The sequence below is a fragment of the Drosophila bipectinata genome, chromosome 2R (genome assembly GCF_030179905.1).
Source record: "Drosophila bipectinata strain 14024-0381.07 chromosome 2R, DbipHiC1v2, whole genome shotgun sequence".
Lineage (NCBI taxonomy): Eukaryota > Metazoa > Arthropoda > Insecta > Diptera > Drosophilidae > Drosophila > Drosophila bipectinata.
This window is the reverse complement of record NC_091737.1, coordinates 11,480,651-11,494,506: the sequence shown is the minus strand read 5'-3', so window position 1 is coordinate 11,494,506 and position 13,856 is coordinate 11,480,651. Positions and strand designations below refer to the sequence as shown.

Genomic DNA, 13,856 nt, shown 5'->3' with positions numbered 1-13,856 from the left:
AAATTTCTAACAAGTTTTACAACAATGTCGAAGATGCTAGCGGCAAACACTAACAACCCGAACAACCCGGCCAACTCGCACTTAACAACTTGGAATTGCTGCCAAGCAACATTTTCAATGTCAGGGCCAAAGGAGGCCGAGCCGTAGGGGGGGCATAGATATTCGCATTAAGCTTCGGTGGGACAGAGAAATAATGTTACTTACTAATCAAGTCGGGGGCTTAGGCGCTGGCCCTGCGATTTTTACTGAATGGACACTTGACTGGCCGCCCAGGCAAATCAATGAAGCCAGACCGAAGCCAGCCAGCCATGAATTTCACAAGAGGAGCGGTGAGAAGGGGACCTGGAGATCAGGTGGTGGGGATATCTACTGTAGGCCTTGTAGCTTCCTGGCCGGGCCAGCCCTCCTTCTGCATCATCTATTGCCTCGCATGTGGAACAAGCATTTAAGATTGCATCAGCATGTGGTCGGTTGGATGGTCAGTCAGTCGGGACTGGGGTGCTGGGAAGCTGGCTAGCTGGGTAGCTGGATGGCTGGATAGCTGGCAGATCTACATCCAAGTTTCCGCGGCAGACAATGCACGTATTTGCAATTTCGCATATCATGTTTGCATCTCTCGTTTTCCACTCCACTCCTCGCCAGCCTGGGCTGCCTCATCATCGTGCCCCATCTGGGCCGTAGCAGAAGAGGTGGCAAAGCTACAAGTTGGGCCCGATGCCCCATGCCCCATGTCCCATGTCCGATCCTTATGCTGCAAGTCCGTCGGAGGCATCTGACTGAGCATCAGCATCAGCAGCTGCCCCATGGCGTCAAAATTGTGTGCAAGCCTACAAACGTTTACCAACACTCCGAGGCAAAGGGCCAACTATTGATTTCTCGGCACAGTGTAGTAGGTCTAGCCAGAAACATTTCAATAAAATCTATAAATAAGCCCGTTTTATAGTAGACCCTTAAAAGTCGTTCAGCAGACTTTTAGCCAAAGGTTTATAAGCTAAGCTTGTTTTTATGGCTTTGAAAGGGAATTCTTATAGAAAAGACTGGTCCAGCTAGACCTGGAATAGATCATCCTTTTAGGGGCTATAACTCGAAAACGATTCCCAATGGGGGGCTATTGTTACCACTGTGGCTGGTCTAAGGGCTCCTCCGGCCGGGAGTTGGCCAACTTTTGCGATTCCCCCATAGCTGCTCTGGCCTGTGTTCATAGCTGGTAATTAGTGTTGTTGTACTTATTGGCTTTGGCCTTGGGGCACGTTACCACCACCGAAAGATTCGATGGGAAGAGTTGAGGGTTTCGAGTGGAGAGCGTGGTTGCAACACGACGTTTATCGCGCGCTAGCATCGAGTTCTTAACCAACCCCACACTCTGCTCGGCACCGGCACTGAGAAAAAAACTAAGCCCTATTAGTAAGATAATGCCATTATACTTAACTTTGATTTTCTTAAGTGCTGTACTCTACACACGGGAACCTGCCTTCGAGGCATGCTATCTTGATCGCTGGCCCGATCCTTCCTCTTGGCCGTTTCCCCTCTTAGACGCGTTTTTTAGGCCTGCCGCTTCATATATGCATAATTCTTGTTTTTACAATTTAGCAGCGATAATGATTTTATATATACATGGCAATGCGACCACGCCTCCTCACCGGATGCCCCCTTTATGACACATGAGGCAGATTGATTCGGCCGTTTCTCCTCATTATTCTTTTCCTCCTGCCCGGTTCCTGGCTTTAATCAATGCATGCTAATCCCAGAAATGGATTCTCATCTGTTCCTCGCATGTCTATTGCTATTTATCGTCCACATGGAGCCCCTATGCCCCTGGGCGGCCAAATCTAACCTCATTCATTGTGCGAAATAACGGTACTTTGGCATATTATGTTACTTTTATGCGGAAAACATGATGAAACATCATGCACGCAGGCAAGTCTGGCAGCCCTGTCAGATGCCTTCACAAATACGAGCACACATTTCCAGCACACACACTCCGAAAGGCATTTGTCATGTGGCCACGCCCCCATCCATCCCAAAAGCACTCCTTCGCCCCCCACTCCCGTTTCCACCTGCTGTCGCTGTCTATAACAAAACATTTATAGCTTCCTGTCACGCTCAGGCGTGTCCCTTGAGCTCTGTTCACTGCGATTGTCTCCTTTTGTCTTCACAGGACACCCCGTTCTCCCGCATAGCCCATCATCCACCAGCTACCCCTCTCCCATTCTCCCCCTGCCCATCCCATTTCACAGCTGCCAGGACATGGAAATATAACGTATACGCAGTGTTGAGCGGAAAACTCGACAAAAAATTGTCAATTTCGATTTCCTAAATGCATAAAAGTTGAAAGTAATTTCAGGATCATATTGGATGGAAAAAAATAAGAATTTATTGAAATTTCTCTCTACAAAAATGGATAGAAATTTTTAACAAAAAGGATATAAAGGAGACTCCCAAATGAATACGAATTTCCAATCAAAAATAATTAAGAAAAGTCTATAAAATTTTTAATAAAATGATTTGGTCATAAAAACTCGATACCTTGGCGTGAATAAAAATTATGAATACTTTTAAAGGAATATTTATAGGCCAGGATTTATAGCAATGTAAACTGTGACTTTCCATAAAACACAACTTTGTCGGACTCACCTTTTGTCCCAGGGCGTGACTATAATTGGGTTACCCCGAATCGAGAGAAGGGGAACCATGGGGGATAAGGTTCCCGCCTCGCTGCCGGCCCGGAATCATTAATATCCAAAGAGGCTATAAATATGCTACAGTGAATCAATAAAAGACATAAAATCCAGTTACCGTCCCTGCTAGTCCTCCTCCGCGTCCTTGGGCAATATTATTTTTTATTGTTTTTTATTATGATGATGCGTGTGCGAGCCCAGCATGCAAAAAAGTTCGTTACAAAAGGGGTGTGGTCTAGGTTTTTGGACCCATGGGAGAGCAGCCGGATGAGAACAGGATCCGGAACTAAGGATGCTTCTCCGTAGTCCTCCTTGGCACACGCGTGAACATTCCGCAATGAAGTTGTAACTACGGCAACCGGCGACAAATCATAAAATTTATGTGTCCCCTGTGCCTCCTACCTCTTAGCATACTCTGACTCTCCTTTGAGCCGCCGCCTCTGGGCGATTTAATGGTTTTTCTCTTATTTTTCATTTTTGTGCGAACAAATTTATTGTCGGCTGATTGGCCTCTTGGTTAGCCAAAGCCCTCTCCTGCCCCCCATCCGGCGCCCTTTTTATATCTGTGACTAGCATAATGCGGTCTGTATCCTCCCATGCATTCCACTCAACCCACTTATTCCTAGCCTTTTATGGCTTTTTATTTTCCAGCCAGCTTTTTATGCTTATTGAAATTGAAATGATTGTGGTAATTGAAATGTTTTTGCATGACTGAAAGTTGACCAAGGAGGGGAATATGTTGCTTCTCGATTTGGAGTGGGAATTGATTTGAGTAGAAGTTCGGTGGCCATCCAGAAAAAAAAATGTAATACGAAGAAACCAGTTAAAGTCTTTTGTGGCCAAGAATTCAGTTAAGTTTTTATGGGCTTTTAATTGAACCGGTTCTATATAGTAAGTGGCTTGCATTATGAAAACCTTAAGAGAAAATTAAGGTTAAAAAAACTTTGCTAATAGAACCCCATAATTCCATAAAATTGATTAAAAGGAAATTCGTTTAATTAAATTTTAATCTCTTTAAGAGCCCCAGTTGCCAGTTGCCAGGTTGTGTCTCCCTTTTTATCCCTGACAGTAACATTAATGTTGTTGCCAAAGGACATCGAGCACACATACATACAAGTACAGAGGGACAGGACACACAGACAGGCATCCAGGCGATGCCCAATAAGTGTCACTTGTGGCTGACAAATCGCATAAAAACCAGAAAGGAGCCGAGCACCAGAAATGGAAGCAGCTGAGAACAGGAGAATTTCATATTTCCATGCAAATGCAAATAACGAAATAATAAAATGCACAGCAAGGACACAAACACGTATGGGGTGGGGTAAGGGATGGTAGTATGGCAGTATGGTAGTATCGTAGGATGTGGAAAAGGACCTAGGACTCACACACACACATGAGGGAATTTGCAAGGCAAACGATTTTTCATGACCCTGTGAAGGAGCATCTCTGATGATGGCAACTTTTCATGTGCAATGCACTAACAGGAACTGAATTTTGTTTGCCAACGTGTGTCTGCGTATCCTCGTACAGTATTTTGTCGTAAATTTCACGCATAACAAAGCTTTATCTTCTGCCAACTCACCTTCGACTCACAATTTTCGAGGCAAATAAAAAGTTATGTCAACATTTACTTAACATTTCTACCTGCTTCCTCTCTTCTTCCTTGCAGATACCAAAAAAGTGATTGATCCTCCTGGCAATTTCGATGAGAATCCCGGCGAGATGGGCAAGCCAGTGCGACTGCCCAAGGAAATGCCGGATGACATGAAGAAGGCGGTGGATGATGGCTGGACGAAGAACGCCTTCAACCAATATGTCTCGGATCTCGTATCGGTGCATCGTTCCCTGCCGGATCCCCGGGATGCCTGGTGCAAGGACTCGACCCAGTACCTGACCAATCTGCCCGCGACTGATGTCATTATATGCTTCCACAACGAAGCCTGGACAGTGCTGCTGAGGACCGTCCACTCCGTGCTGGACAGGTCACCGGAGCATTTAATTGGCAAGATAATCCTTGTCGATGACTACAGTGATATGCGTAAGTTTATAACAAGTTTTGATTGTGTTGGCATTGATATGCTTTCGTTACAGCTCACCTGAAGAAACAGCTGGAGGATTACTTCGCCGCATACCCCAAGGTCCAGATTATTAGGGGTCAGAAACGAGAAGGCCTTATCCGAGCCCGTATCCTGGGCGCCAACCATGCCAAGTCCCCGGTTCTCACCTATTTGGACTCCCACTGCGAGTGCACAGAAGGTGAGTTTCGTTCGGAAATTAAATGGAATTAAATATTCAGGCCGCCCGAAAGTAGGCAGCCCTTTTTTCCTGCCCTCTGACATCCCTGTCATTTAACGGTTCAATTTGCAATTTGGCCAATATGCTAATTGACCAAATAATGCCCCAAATTCGCTCTTAATTGACTAACCAACTTTTGCTAGTCACTTTCGGGTCATAAAAAATTCAGGCTAAATAAATATTTTAATGTTAGCAGCTGCCAAACGGCCGGCAACAATCATCCGAGAAATCAAAGTTAAATGTGCTGTGGGATGGAATTATTTTTTTGTTTCCCTCGGCCAGAGCCTGTTTTACAATCTTTCTGCTAACTGAGATTTTCCTTTTCCCCAATGGACTCTCCATGGAATCTCGTTTATGGGCATGTCTTACGTTGTATGTGATACTCAATTTTGATGGCCATCAAACGAAATCCGTTGGGCCGAAATTGATGCCAATAAAACAAGGCCTGGCCCTGCACTGGTCTGTACAAAAATCTCTTAATCCTACGAATTAAGCCTAGTCTGTTGAAGTTATTCGTTTGGTTGGTTTTTTGTTAAGACTGAAGGGCCTGAAGAAAGGCAATCCATTAGGTTTATTGAGAAATATTGGCCAAAAAGTACACGAATTGTCCTGAAGAGGAAAAATAATTATTTTTCCACAAGAGTCTGCAAGTCTCGTGATGATGGATGACCAAAAATTACTTAAAAATACCCATTTCTCTTGCAGGCTGGCTGGAACCTCTTTTGGACCGCATTGCCCGGAACTCGACCACTGTTGTGTGTCCCGTAATTGATGTGATTAGCGACGATACCCTGGAGTATCACTACCGCGATTCTAGCGGCGTCAATGTGGGTGGATTCGATTGGAATCTGCAGTTTAGCTGGCACGCTGTTCCGGAACGTGAAAGGAAGCGTCATAACGTAAGTCTATTCAAGGCGAAATTGTATAATTTTCGGGCCAGAAGCGGATTATGGCCTGGCCCACACGCGAAAAGTTTTCGCTTTGGGGTTTTTATGCGGTTGGCTTAAACATACCCGGGTATTTATTCCGTCGTGTGTTTGCTTTTAGTTATGTTTGTTTTACGCGATGGTTTCTATGGTTATATCCCACGCCCCCTTCCCATGTTTAGTGGCATTCGCACCACCACCCTTTCCCTCTGCCACGCTGGAGTGCCGAAAACATGAAGCCGCTTAAAGCGCTCGAACGTGACTACAAAAACTGAATGTTTGCCGTGAAAAGGGAATGCGGCTGTCAATACAAACACACCGTGTGGCAGGAGCGGTGTGGCAAGCGGGGCAGGAAGCACTCATTCTCACGTACAGCCCACAAATGTGTCGTTTGCCATATGAGCTATTAGAACTAAGAGTCGTTTTCCCTTCCGCGAATGAGCTACCAAATTTATGCTAAGGACGAACTAAAGGAAAAGCTTCAAAGCCTAAAGAATTTTTCTAGAAACCCATAACAAAAAGTTATAGCCACACCTTGGAGAAATGTGTTCTAAACACTTTATATTGAAAATTTATTAAGAAGTTCTGTTTTTCAGTTATCCTGGAAAACACGCAGACGTCGTTTTCGCATTTTATGACCGCCTGTGTCCAACACGTACAAAGTTTTCCCATACACTGACAAGCAATTAGATACTCCCACTGGCACATGCACGTTTCAAAAATGGTTTTGCCAGTGGGTGGGGTGGTACAGGGGTTTGGGCCAAGGGTTGGCCGGAGAGCTCCACAAATGGACATTCGAAACTGTCGATGGGTTTTCAGATCCGCTGACAGCTGCTGCCGCTGCCCATATGCTCTCCAGTTTTCCCCAGTATCTGTGTGTGAATGGGAAAACCTACTCTTCGACTCGGCTAAGCCATTTTCCACTTTTCACCTTGCATTCCAATGGGCCGAGGAATGCAATCAAGGACTGCCGGCGGAAGATTTCTCATTTTTTTCTCCTCAGCCGTTATTGGTTTAACGTTTTAATTAAAAGATCATAATTACAGAACGAACTCACCCTTTCTGATTCTTGTGTGTTGGTAGTTGGCACTGGAGCTGGAGCGGCTTAAGTACCGACACACTGGCAAATGTAAGCGATATATTACGTATACGCCACAGGGCCACAAATTGCAAGTGGGCGCCACGAAGGGAAGGCTAGTGGAAATGCAGAGTTCAGCGGGCCACGACACACTGCAATTAAAAGCCAAAAATGTTAACAGCAAATTTTCGTTGTCTGGCGATGGTGTTTTTGCTTCTGTTTCTGTTGCTGCCACTGCCTCCGAATGCCAGTGTTTGCCGCCGTTGCCTCTGTTGCATTGCATTGCCTTTTTGCGGCGTAAATATCTGGCATAATTGTTTTTACAAGCGCCAGGGGGATTTATGGCAGTGCTCTTGCCGAAAAATCCTTTCGCTGGCTGTACGGCCCAACGAAATTGTTGCTGCCACTGCTGCTTCCTGGCAACATGCGGCGTGGAATTCTGTCTCCATGCCCTGCCTCAAGTTGCACTTAGCAGCTAAATCAAGTAAAGCATTTCCTGGCTGCAACAACAACATTGGCAATTTGCCGGCTCGAAGAGCGGATGCCAACTGCTGGGGAGGCCATAAATGTAGCAACTCGCTTGTGGAACATGTGAGTGCCGTGCCGCATATGAGCTGGGAAATGATAATGGCCGACGGGTGGGAGTGTCTCTCCCTTTCTCAGCCACCCACTAAGCACCCACTAACCGCCCATCGAAATCCTCAGCGAAACTCTGTAAATGACAGTAGAAAGTTTTTGCTGAAAAATTGAAAAGGCTTTGCCAGGCAAAGAAGGCACTGAGGAAAATAAACACTCGAATTCTAGAAGCTTACAAAGTTTAATATTTTAATAATGGAAAGTACACACGTGCCACTCCAAGTTCTTCGAGATTCCCTTCCCCAAAAAGTAGGCCAACAATTGCTAATTTCTAATATCTGTTCAGGTTATGCAACGCCAGGTGGCATAAACAAAGCTCAACAGCCTGAGACAGACTCAGATATATCCTCGGCCCTTTCAGGGATCTGCTGTTGGGCGCAGCTGTTGACAGTCCCAAAGCTGCCTCACGAAAATCCTCCAAGCAACTTCTGATGTCTGTCCAAAGTTGCTTAACTTGTTACGAGTTGGCAGCAGCACCGCCAACAAAAGCAACAAAGGGAGTTTAGCCAGAAAGGAGCAACAACAATAATAAACATGGCTGGGGAATCAAAAATACATATTCGTTATGGGCAATACCATTTCCCCCAGAACTGAAAGTTTCCGCTTCAGCTTTTGTTTGTATTTCCTCGGTGGGTACTACAGACGAAGTCTCTTCCTCCTCGAAGGTAAAAGTTGTGTCACTTTTAAGAAAGGATATATATTTTTATTTGGCCGAAAAATGGAAACAGCCCGTGAAGGAGATATGAGAGTTTACTTAATGGCTTTGCGACTCCTTTGCAACATCCATCAAATTCAAGTCTAACTAAGAAAATATTACCGCGAATAAATCTTTGAGAATTTAATCAGTTTAAAACAACTTAATATCCGCTGCGAAAGTTTTCATTTCTTTGAGCTAGTTTCCAGCGAAAGGATACAACGATTATTTAAATATTTAAGAATTCCGAGCAAATAACATAAAAACTAATTCGCTTCGTTGGCAACACACCGCAGGCAGCAAAAAAGCAATATATATATATATATATTCGTCTACGTGTACTCTGTACACATCGTGCCCGGCAAAGCAGTGAAAACTAATCCGCACAGAGGAGAAAAAAATCTGAAATAGAACTACGAGCGCAAACAAATTCATATAGAGTAGATCCCCAGGGGCTTGGGGAGCAGGGCAGGAGCTGAAGCACTAGCTGCGGGTTTCAGGGGTTACTGGGGCTGCTGTGTAGGGCGTTGAAACACTAATCCAATTATTTGAGTATAAAGAGTAGCAGCGGCAAAGGCACAAACTTATTCGATAGCGCACCCAGGGCGTATGCGCAATATGCGTGTTCCAACAGCCAAAGGCACGCACACACACAGCACTCATACGCAGTGTTGGCCGAAGCGTTTAACTATACATAGAGCGGCCAAATATACATAAAGAAGAGTGCCTGAAGTGCCAAATCCCCGCATCACGCGCTGCCACCATGCCACCCTGCCCCTAGGGTATATTCCCTATACATGGAATATACTTGTTTTTTGTGTGATACAGGACATCTTTGCTAAGTGGAAATATGAAACAATTTCTAGCTTAACAAAAAGATTTAATAAAATGAGAAAATAATTGGAACCATATCCTCTATTAGTCTCAGTTTTTAATATAATTTTGGTAGCTTCGTTCATTTTCATGAAACCTCACTGCTAACAAGAATTTCGCAGCCAAACTTTACCTTTAAAAATTGTTTAGGCTGTCGTCGTGGTTGCTCGTCTGTGTTTCCCTTTCAGGCTGCGTGTGTAATGGGGCCTGTGCGGCAAGGTAAATGCTTTCTAATATCCTCAGAGAATGGAAATTGAAGAGGTGGGGAGGCAGACCCTATCCCTATCCCTATGCCGGAGATAGAGCGCTCTCATCTCGACCATTGCACGTTTCATTTCATTTCTTTCGTTTCTGGTTTATTCCATTCGAATTGCCTGTCTGTGCGTACGAAGCTCTCCACTTGAAGAGCCTTTTTATGCCTTTGTCTGGCTTTTGTTGTAGTTGTGAAATCGTGCATAGCACAGGGCTACAAAAAACCGTATCCTTATGGGTGTAGAACACGCTGCGTATGCGAAATTTTCGACGTTTTCGCTTCAATGACAAATGTTGAGCAGTCAATTCAGTGCTTTTTCGGGTATCGGTAGTGCCAGAGGGGCTGGGGGAAGCCAGCCACTCTGGTGGATTTAATGATGAAGCCGATTACGATGTATTTTCTGTCAAAGTCAATTGGATTTCGGCAATTCATCAGAGCATGAAGCCCGAAGCGCATAAGTCACAGCCACTGCCTAAATATTCCCCAGAGAATTCCGTTTCTGTTGTAACAGGACAGGGAGTCGATAAATTATATTCCGCAGAGGGAGAAAATCGATATTTAAAGACATCCCTGGGGGAACAAGAGAAGGCATTTTTAAAAGATTAAAGTGAGTTATTCTTAAAAGACACCCTCTAGAAGTAAAGTACCCCGTCAAGCTTAATTTCGTGCCTCCTAAGCTCTAATTCACAAGAGCAGCAGTTATTCTACAGGTTCTTTATTGACATAACAATTCTTTTTGTTCTTTTTTTTTTTTGATAAAGCATAATATTTTGAAGTGGTCAAGTGGGAGTTTGTTTAGTTGACCAAACGGTACTTGACCGCCCGAAGGATGGGGTACTTCTCAGTGGTGCACTGACCACGGAAGTCGTCGTAGGACAGATCGAAGAGGGCCACACCGCCCAGGTTGTTGGTGCGGACATAGCCGGCCTTGTCGGCGGCGGTGTCGGGATCCTCGTAGCTCACCCAAATGCCGTTGTCGCCCTTCTTGTCAGCCGCCCTGTAGGCGTAGGATCCGAAACGCTTGGCGGGATCGGCGACCTTGGTCAGGGGAGCGTTAGCGCCCTTGGAGTAGGCATTGTTCTGGTTGGGCAGCAGGGCACACACCTCAGGCCAGCTGTAGATGCCGTGCACCTGGGTGTTGGCACCCACTGGAGCCTCGTCTACCACATGGGAAACTGGTGGAACACCAGTGTCTCCGGAATCGTCAGACAGTTTCCAGGGGCGGCCGTAGGTGGCCACGCCAACGTTGATCTTGCTGGCCGGGCAGCTGTGTCGGAGCCAGAACTTCACCTGGTAGTCCACGTTGAACTCGGGATTGCGCTCGCTGAGCTCATAGATGGGGGCGGAGTAGTCGGCCAGTTCGGGATTGCGTTGGGGAGTGAAGAAGTCAAAGGCTCCGAGGTTGACAAAGTCCAAATAGTTGATCACAGCAGGAATATCATAAAACACTGGGGATACAAAGAAAGCCAGACTTCATATACCTCTAAGGAAGATAATAACTACTCACATGAGGAGTTGACATTGGGCAGGACAGTGGTGGAGAGCAAGAGGTTATCTGGACGGAAGGCGTTCTTCACATCACGAAGCAGGGCAGTGAACTGCTCCTTGTGCTCCTCAGACTTTTCGTCGACAATGGAGTCGCCGGTGAAGACCTTCTTGAAACCCTTCCAGAAGCTGCCCAGACCACTGTGCACCTTCTTGGGCTTGTTCTTGGGGAACTGCCAGGCCACGTCGAGGCCATCGAAGCCGTAGGTCTTAACCAGGGAGTAGACGGTGTTCACGAAGCGAGTACGGCCCGTGGAACTCTCCAGGAGCTCCAGGTACTTGTTGGGCAGCTCCTGGGCATCCTTGTCGGTCTCAATGTCCTTGTCGCCGCCCACGCTGAGCAGGATCTTGATATTGGGGTACTTTCGCTTCAAGCGGGTCACCGTGCGGTACAGTCCCTTGCCCAGATCCAGATCCAGTTGTTGGTCCAGGCTCACCGCCTTGTGGGAGTCCCGCTCGATTCCGGCATAGCCGTAGATCAGATAGTCGCAGAATTGCAGGGCCGGCTCCAGCTCATCGATCACCAGTTTGCCAAGACCTAGATCACAATCACATTATAGCACAAATCTTTTCATTCTCACATATACGAGAGCTTTTCTAGCAGGTTCCTAAGGCTGTTTTCTACATTTATTATCAATTTAGTTAATATTTGTATTTTTTCACCCTGAATGACGTTATCGCTGCCACATCCGACTCGAGTAGCAAACAAACTTCTAATTTTGATAAGCCTGGATGGATTTTATTTTCGGTTTCGCTTTCATCACTTCTCACTACCAACTGTCGGTGTGGTGATTATATAACTTTTTTAATTTCCGCCTTACAGGGCACTGGTTCCTAAGTACTCACCTTCCTTTACGAAGCTGGCCGAATCGTAGTAGCAGACCAGATGTTTCTTTGGTAACTGCGGCTGCTGTTGGCCAATTTTAGAGGCCTGGATGCTGGCCAGGCAAAGCGATACGATCGCTAGGGTTTTGAATTTCATTTTCGAGATGTTTTCCTTTCCGTCGAGCTGTTTGCCGTTCGAGTGTCGACTTGGAACTGAAACTTGGATCGGAATCCCAGCTTGTCGAAGGTTGAGACGTGGTCGTTGTTATTACTACATTTGTTGTTGTGGGTTGAGATCAAAGTGTGAGCTGATAAACAAAGCTTGGAGCTAGGCGATCATTACAGTGGAGATTCGATGTAAGGTGTTTGCTTTTGCTTATTTTACTTGGAACTTCGACTACAATCTGTTAAGAGCTCTTAAGTTACTTATAAACTCTCATTGCTAGTCTCTACTGTATTTATTTCTGTACATTAACGTGGGCATCTTAAATTTATTTAAATTTTTACGACTGGTAGACAAATTCTAATTTTTGTTTGTTTCCCTCCTCGGTTGTTGTTTCTTGTCATTTCTTTGTCTAAGCTTTCTGGTTGCTTCCTCTTATGGCCTTATCAATACTGGGCCCCATTTGGGATTTTTTTTCAGAGTCCTAAGCCTGAGTTTCTTGCTTCCATTCTATCTCTTTGTTTGGACCCTTTCTTCTCTGTTCGATTCTATGCATAATTCCTGTGTTTACCCGCCCTAATCGCTGTTCAATCCACTTGCTCTTCTTTGTTTGAAATCCCTAACTAAAGTGAAAGAAATTTTATTAGATTTTTGGATGATTTAAGATTATTTCTTTTAAGGATTAAAGGCGGGTATATGGCTGGTCTTCCAATTAAAATTCTATTCAGTATTTAATACACTTCAATTTTAAAATTTCTTTCTCTGTAGAAGCTTTTTGGTTACTTCATAATTCATGTGCAGTGGAATGGCAGGGTATGTGTGTTCACTCCATCAATTCCATTTATTTTGTCTGAGTCCTTCTTTTTTTTGCTCCTTTCTTGAACTCTGAATCCTGTCCTGTCCCTTATGTCTTCCGCAAATGTTGAGTATTTTTGTCTTGAAATTCATGGCCATATGTGAGATGTTACATTGAAGCCAAATAGAACCGACAAGCTCCTATTCAATCGTCTTTTTTCACCATGTCTGTGAGTTCATTTGAATACAAAGTGATGTGTTGTAGTCGTCTGGTTGATAAAAGGTTTTGTTTGCCTTGCTCCACGCCCGACACTCAATTATTTTTCTGTGCAATTTCAATTTTGTACATTATCAATTAACAGACTCGCTTTCATCTGTTTTTTTTTTTTTACTCTCCGGTTTCCAGGCGTGGGTGTTAATTCACAAAAAAGATGAAAAAAATATTGGGGTTAAGCTTTGGCTTCAAAAACCCAATCACATGCACGAGCGGTTTCGACCAAAAGCCTGGGGGCTACAGCAAAAGGTCTGGCCTGGTCTGGATACTGAGCCAGGGATTTTCCTAATTTTTATTTTGGCCTTTTCTTTTTTGCTTTTTTGCTTTAAGCTTTTGGTTAATTAATTTTTCGCCATGCGCTTTTCTCTGAGTCAGCGCCGGCAGAATATTACTTACACATTTTCCTTGTAGTCCGCATAATTACGTGCACGTTTAACTTTTAATTGAAATGTTGTAACAAGCGTTGATGGAAGGAGAGTGTGGCGGCTAGGGAGGTTGCAAACTAGAGGCAGGGACCTGAGGGGCCTGTCGTGGCAATTTATTAAACTCCTTCCGGCTCTCCCACCGTCTGTCCGTGTCCTCCGACTCCCTGTCTATATTTCAGTTTATTATATCGAGCCAAAAGCCGGGGTTCTTTAATTAAACGTGCAGCCGGCAGACCTCCGCTCTGGCACGGAGCACAAACATACATAGAACTCTTCATACATATATTTTGATATTTATGAGCAGCCCCAAAGTGTGCTGCACTTTAGTGGATTGGAGCAGAAATGGGGAAAGGCAGCTGCAGAGTGGGGCCTGCCATTCGGCAGACATTAATAATA

The 13,856-nt window shown here is 45.0% G+C and overlaps 2 protein-coding genes across 4 annotated transcripts in view; one reads left to right on the top strand and one right to left on the bottom strand.

The window, feature by feature from the left end:
• Positions 1-13,856, top strand: part of Pgant9 (polypeptide N-acetylgalactosaminyltransferase 9) — a 52,395-nt gene that overhangs the window by 23,561 nt on the left and 14,978 nt on the right. For all 3 annotated transcript variants that reach the window (XM_070277932.1, XM_017252794.3, XM_017252793.3), the window contains 3 exons: positions 4,348-4,716; positions 4,770-4,934; positions 5,679-5,872. In XM_070277932.1, coding sequence (XP_070134033.1) covers positions 4,348-4,716; positions 4,770-4,934; positions 5,679-5,872 — 728 coding nt within the window. The remainder of the gene's footprint in view (positions 1-4,347; positions 4,717-4,769; positions 4,935-5,678; positions 5,873-13,856) is intronic.
• On the bottom strand, positions 10,133-12,030 carry Idgf6 (Imaginal disc growth factor 6). The gene is made up of 3 exons (XM_017252795.3): positions 11,825-12,030; positions 10,941-11,516; positions 10,133-10,881 (listed from the first exon to the last, which is right to left on the bottom strand). Exons 1-3 carry the CDS (start codon positions 11,958-11,960, stop codon positions 10,229-10,231), a joined length of 1,365 nt encoding a protein of 454 aa, XP_017108284.2. The 5' UTR covers positions 11,961-12,030; the 3' UTR covers positions 10,133-10,228.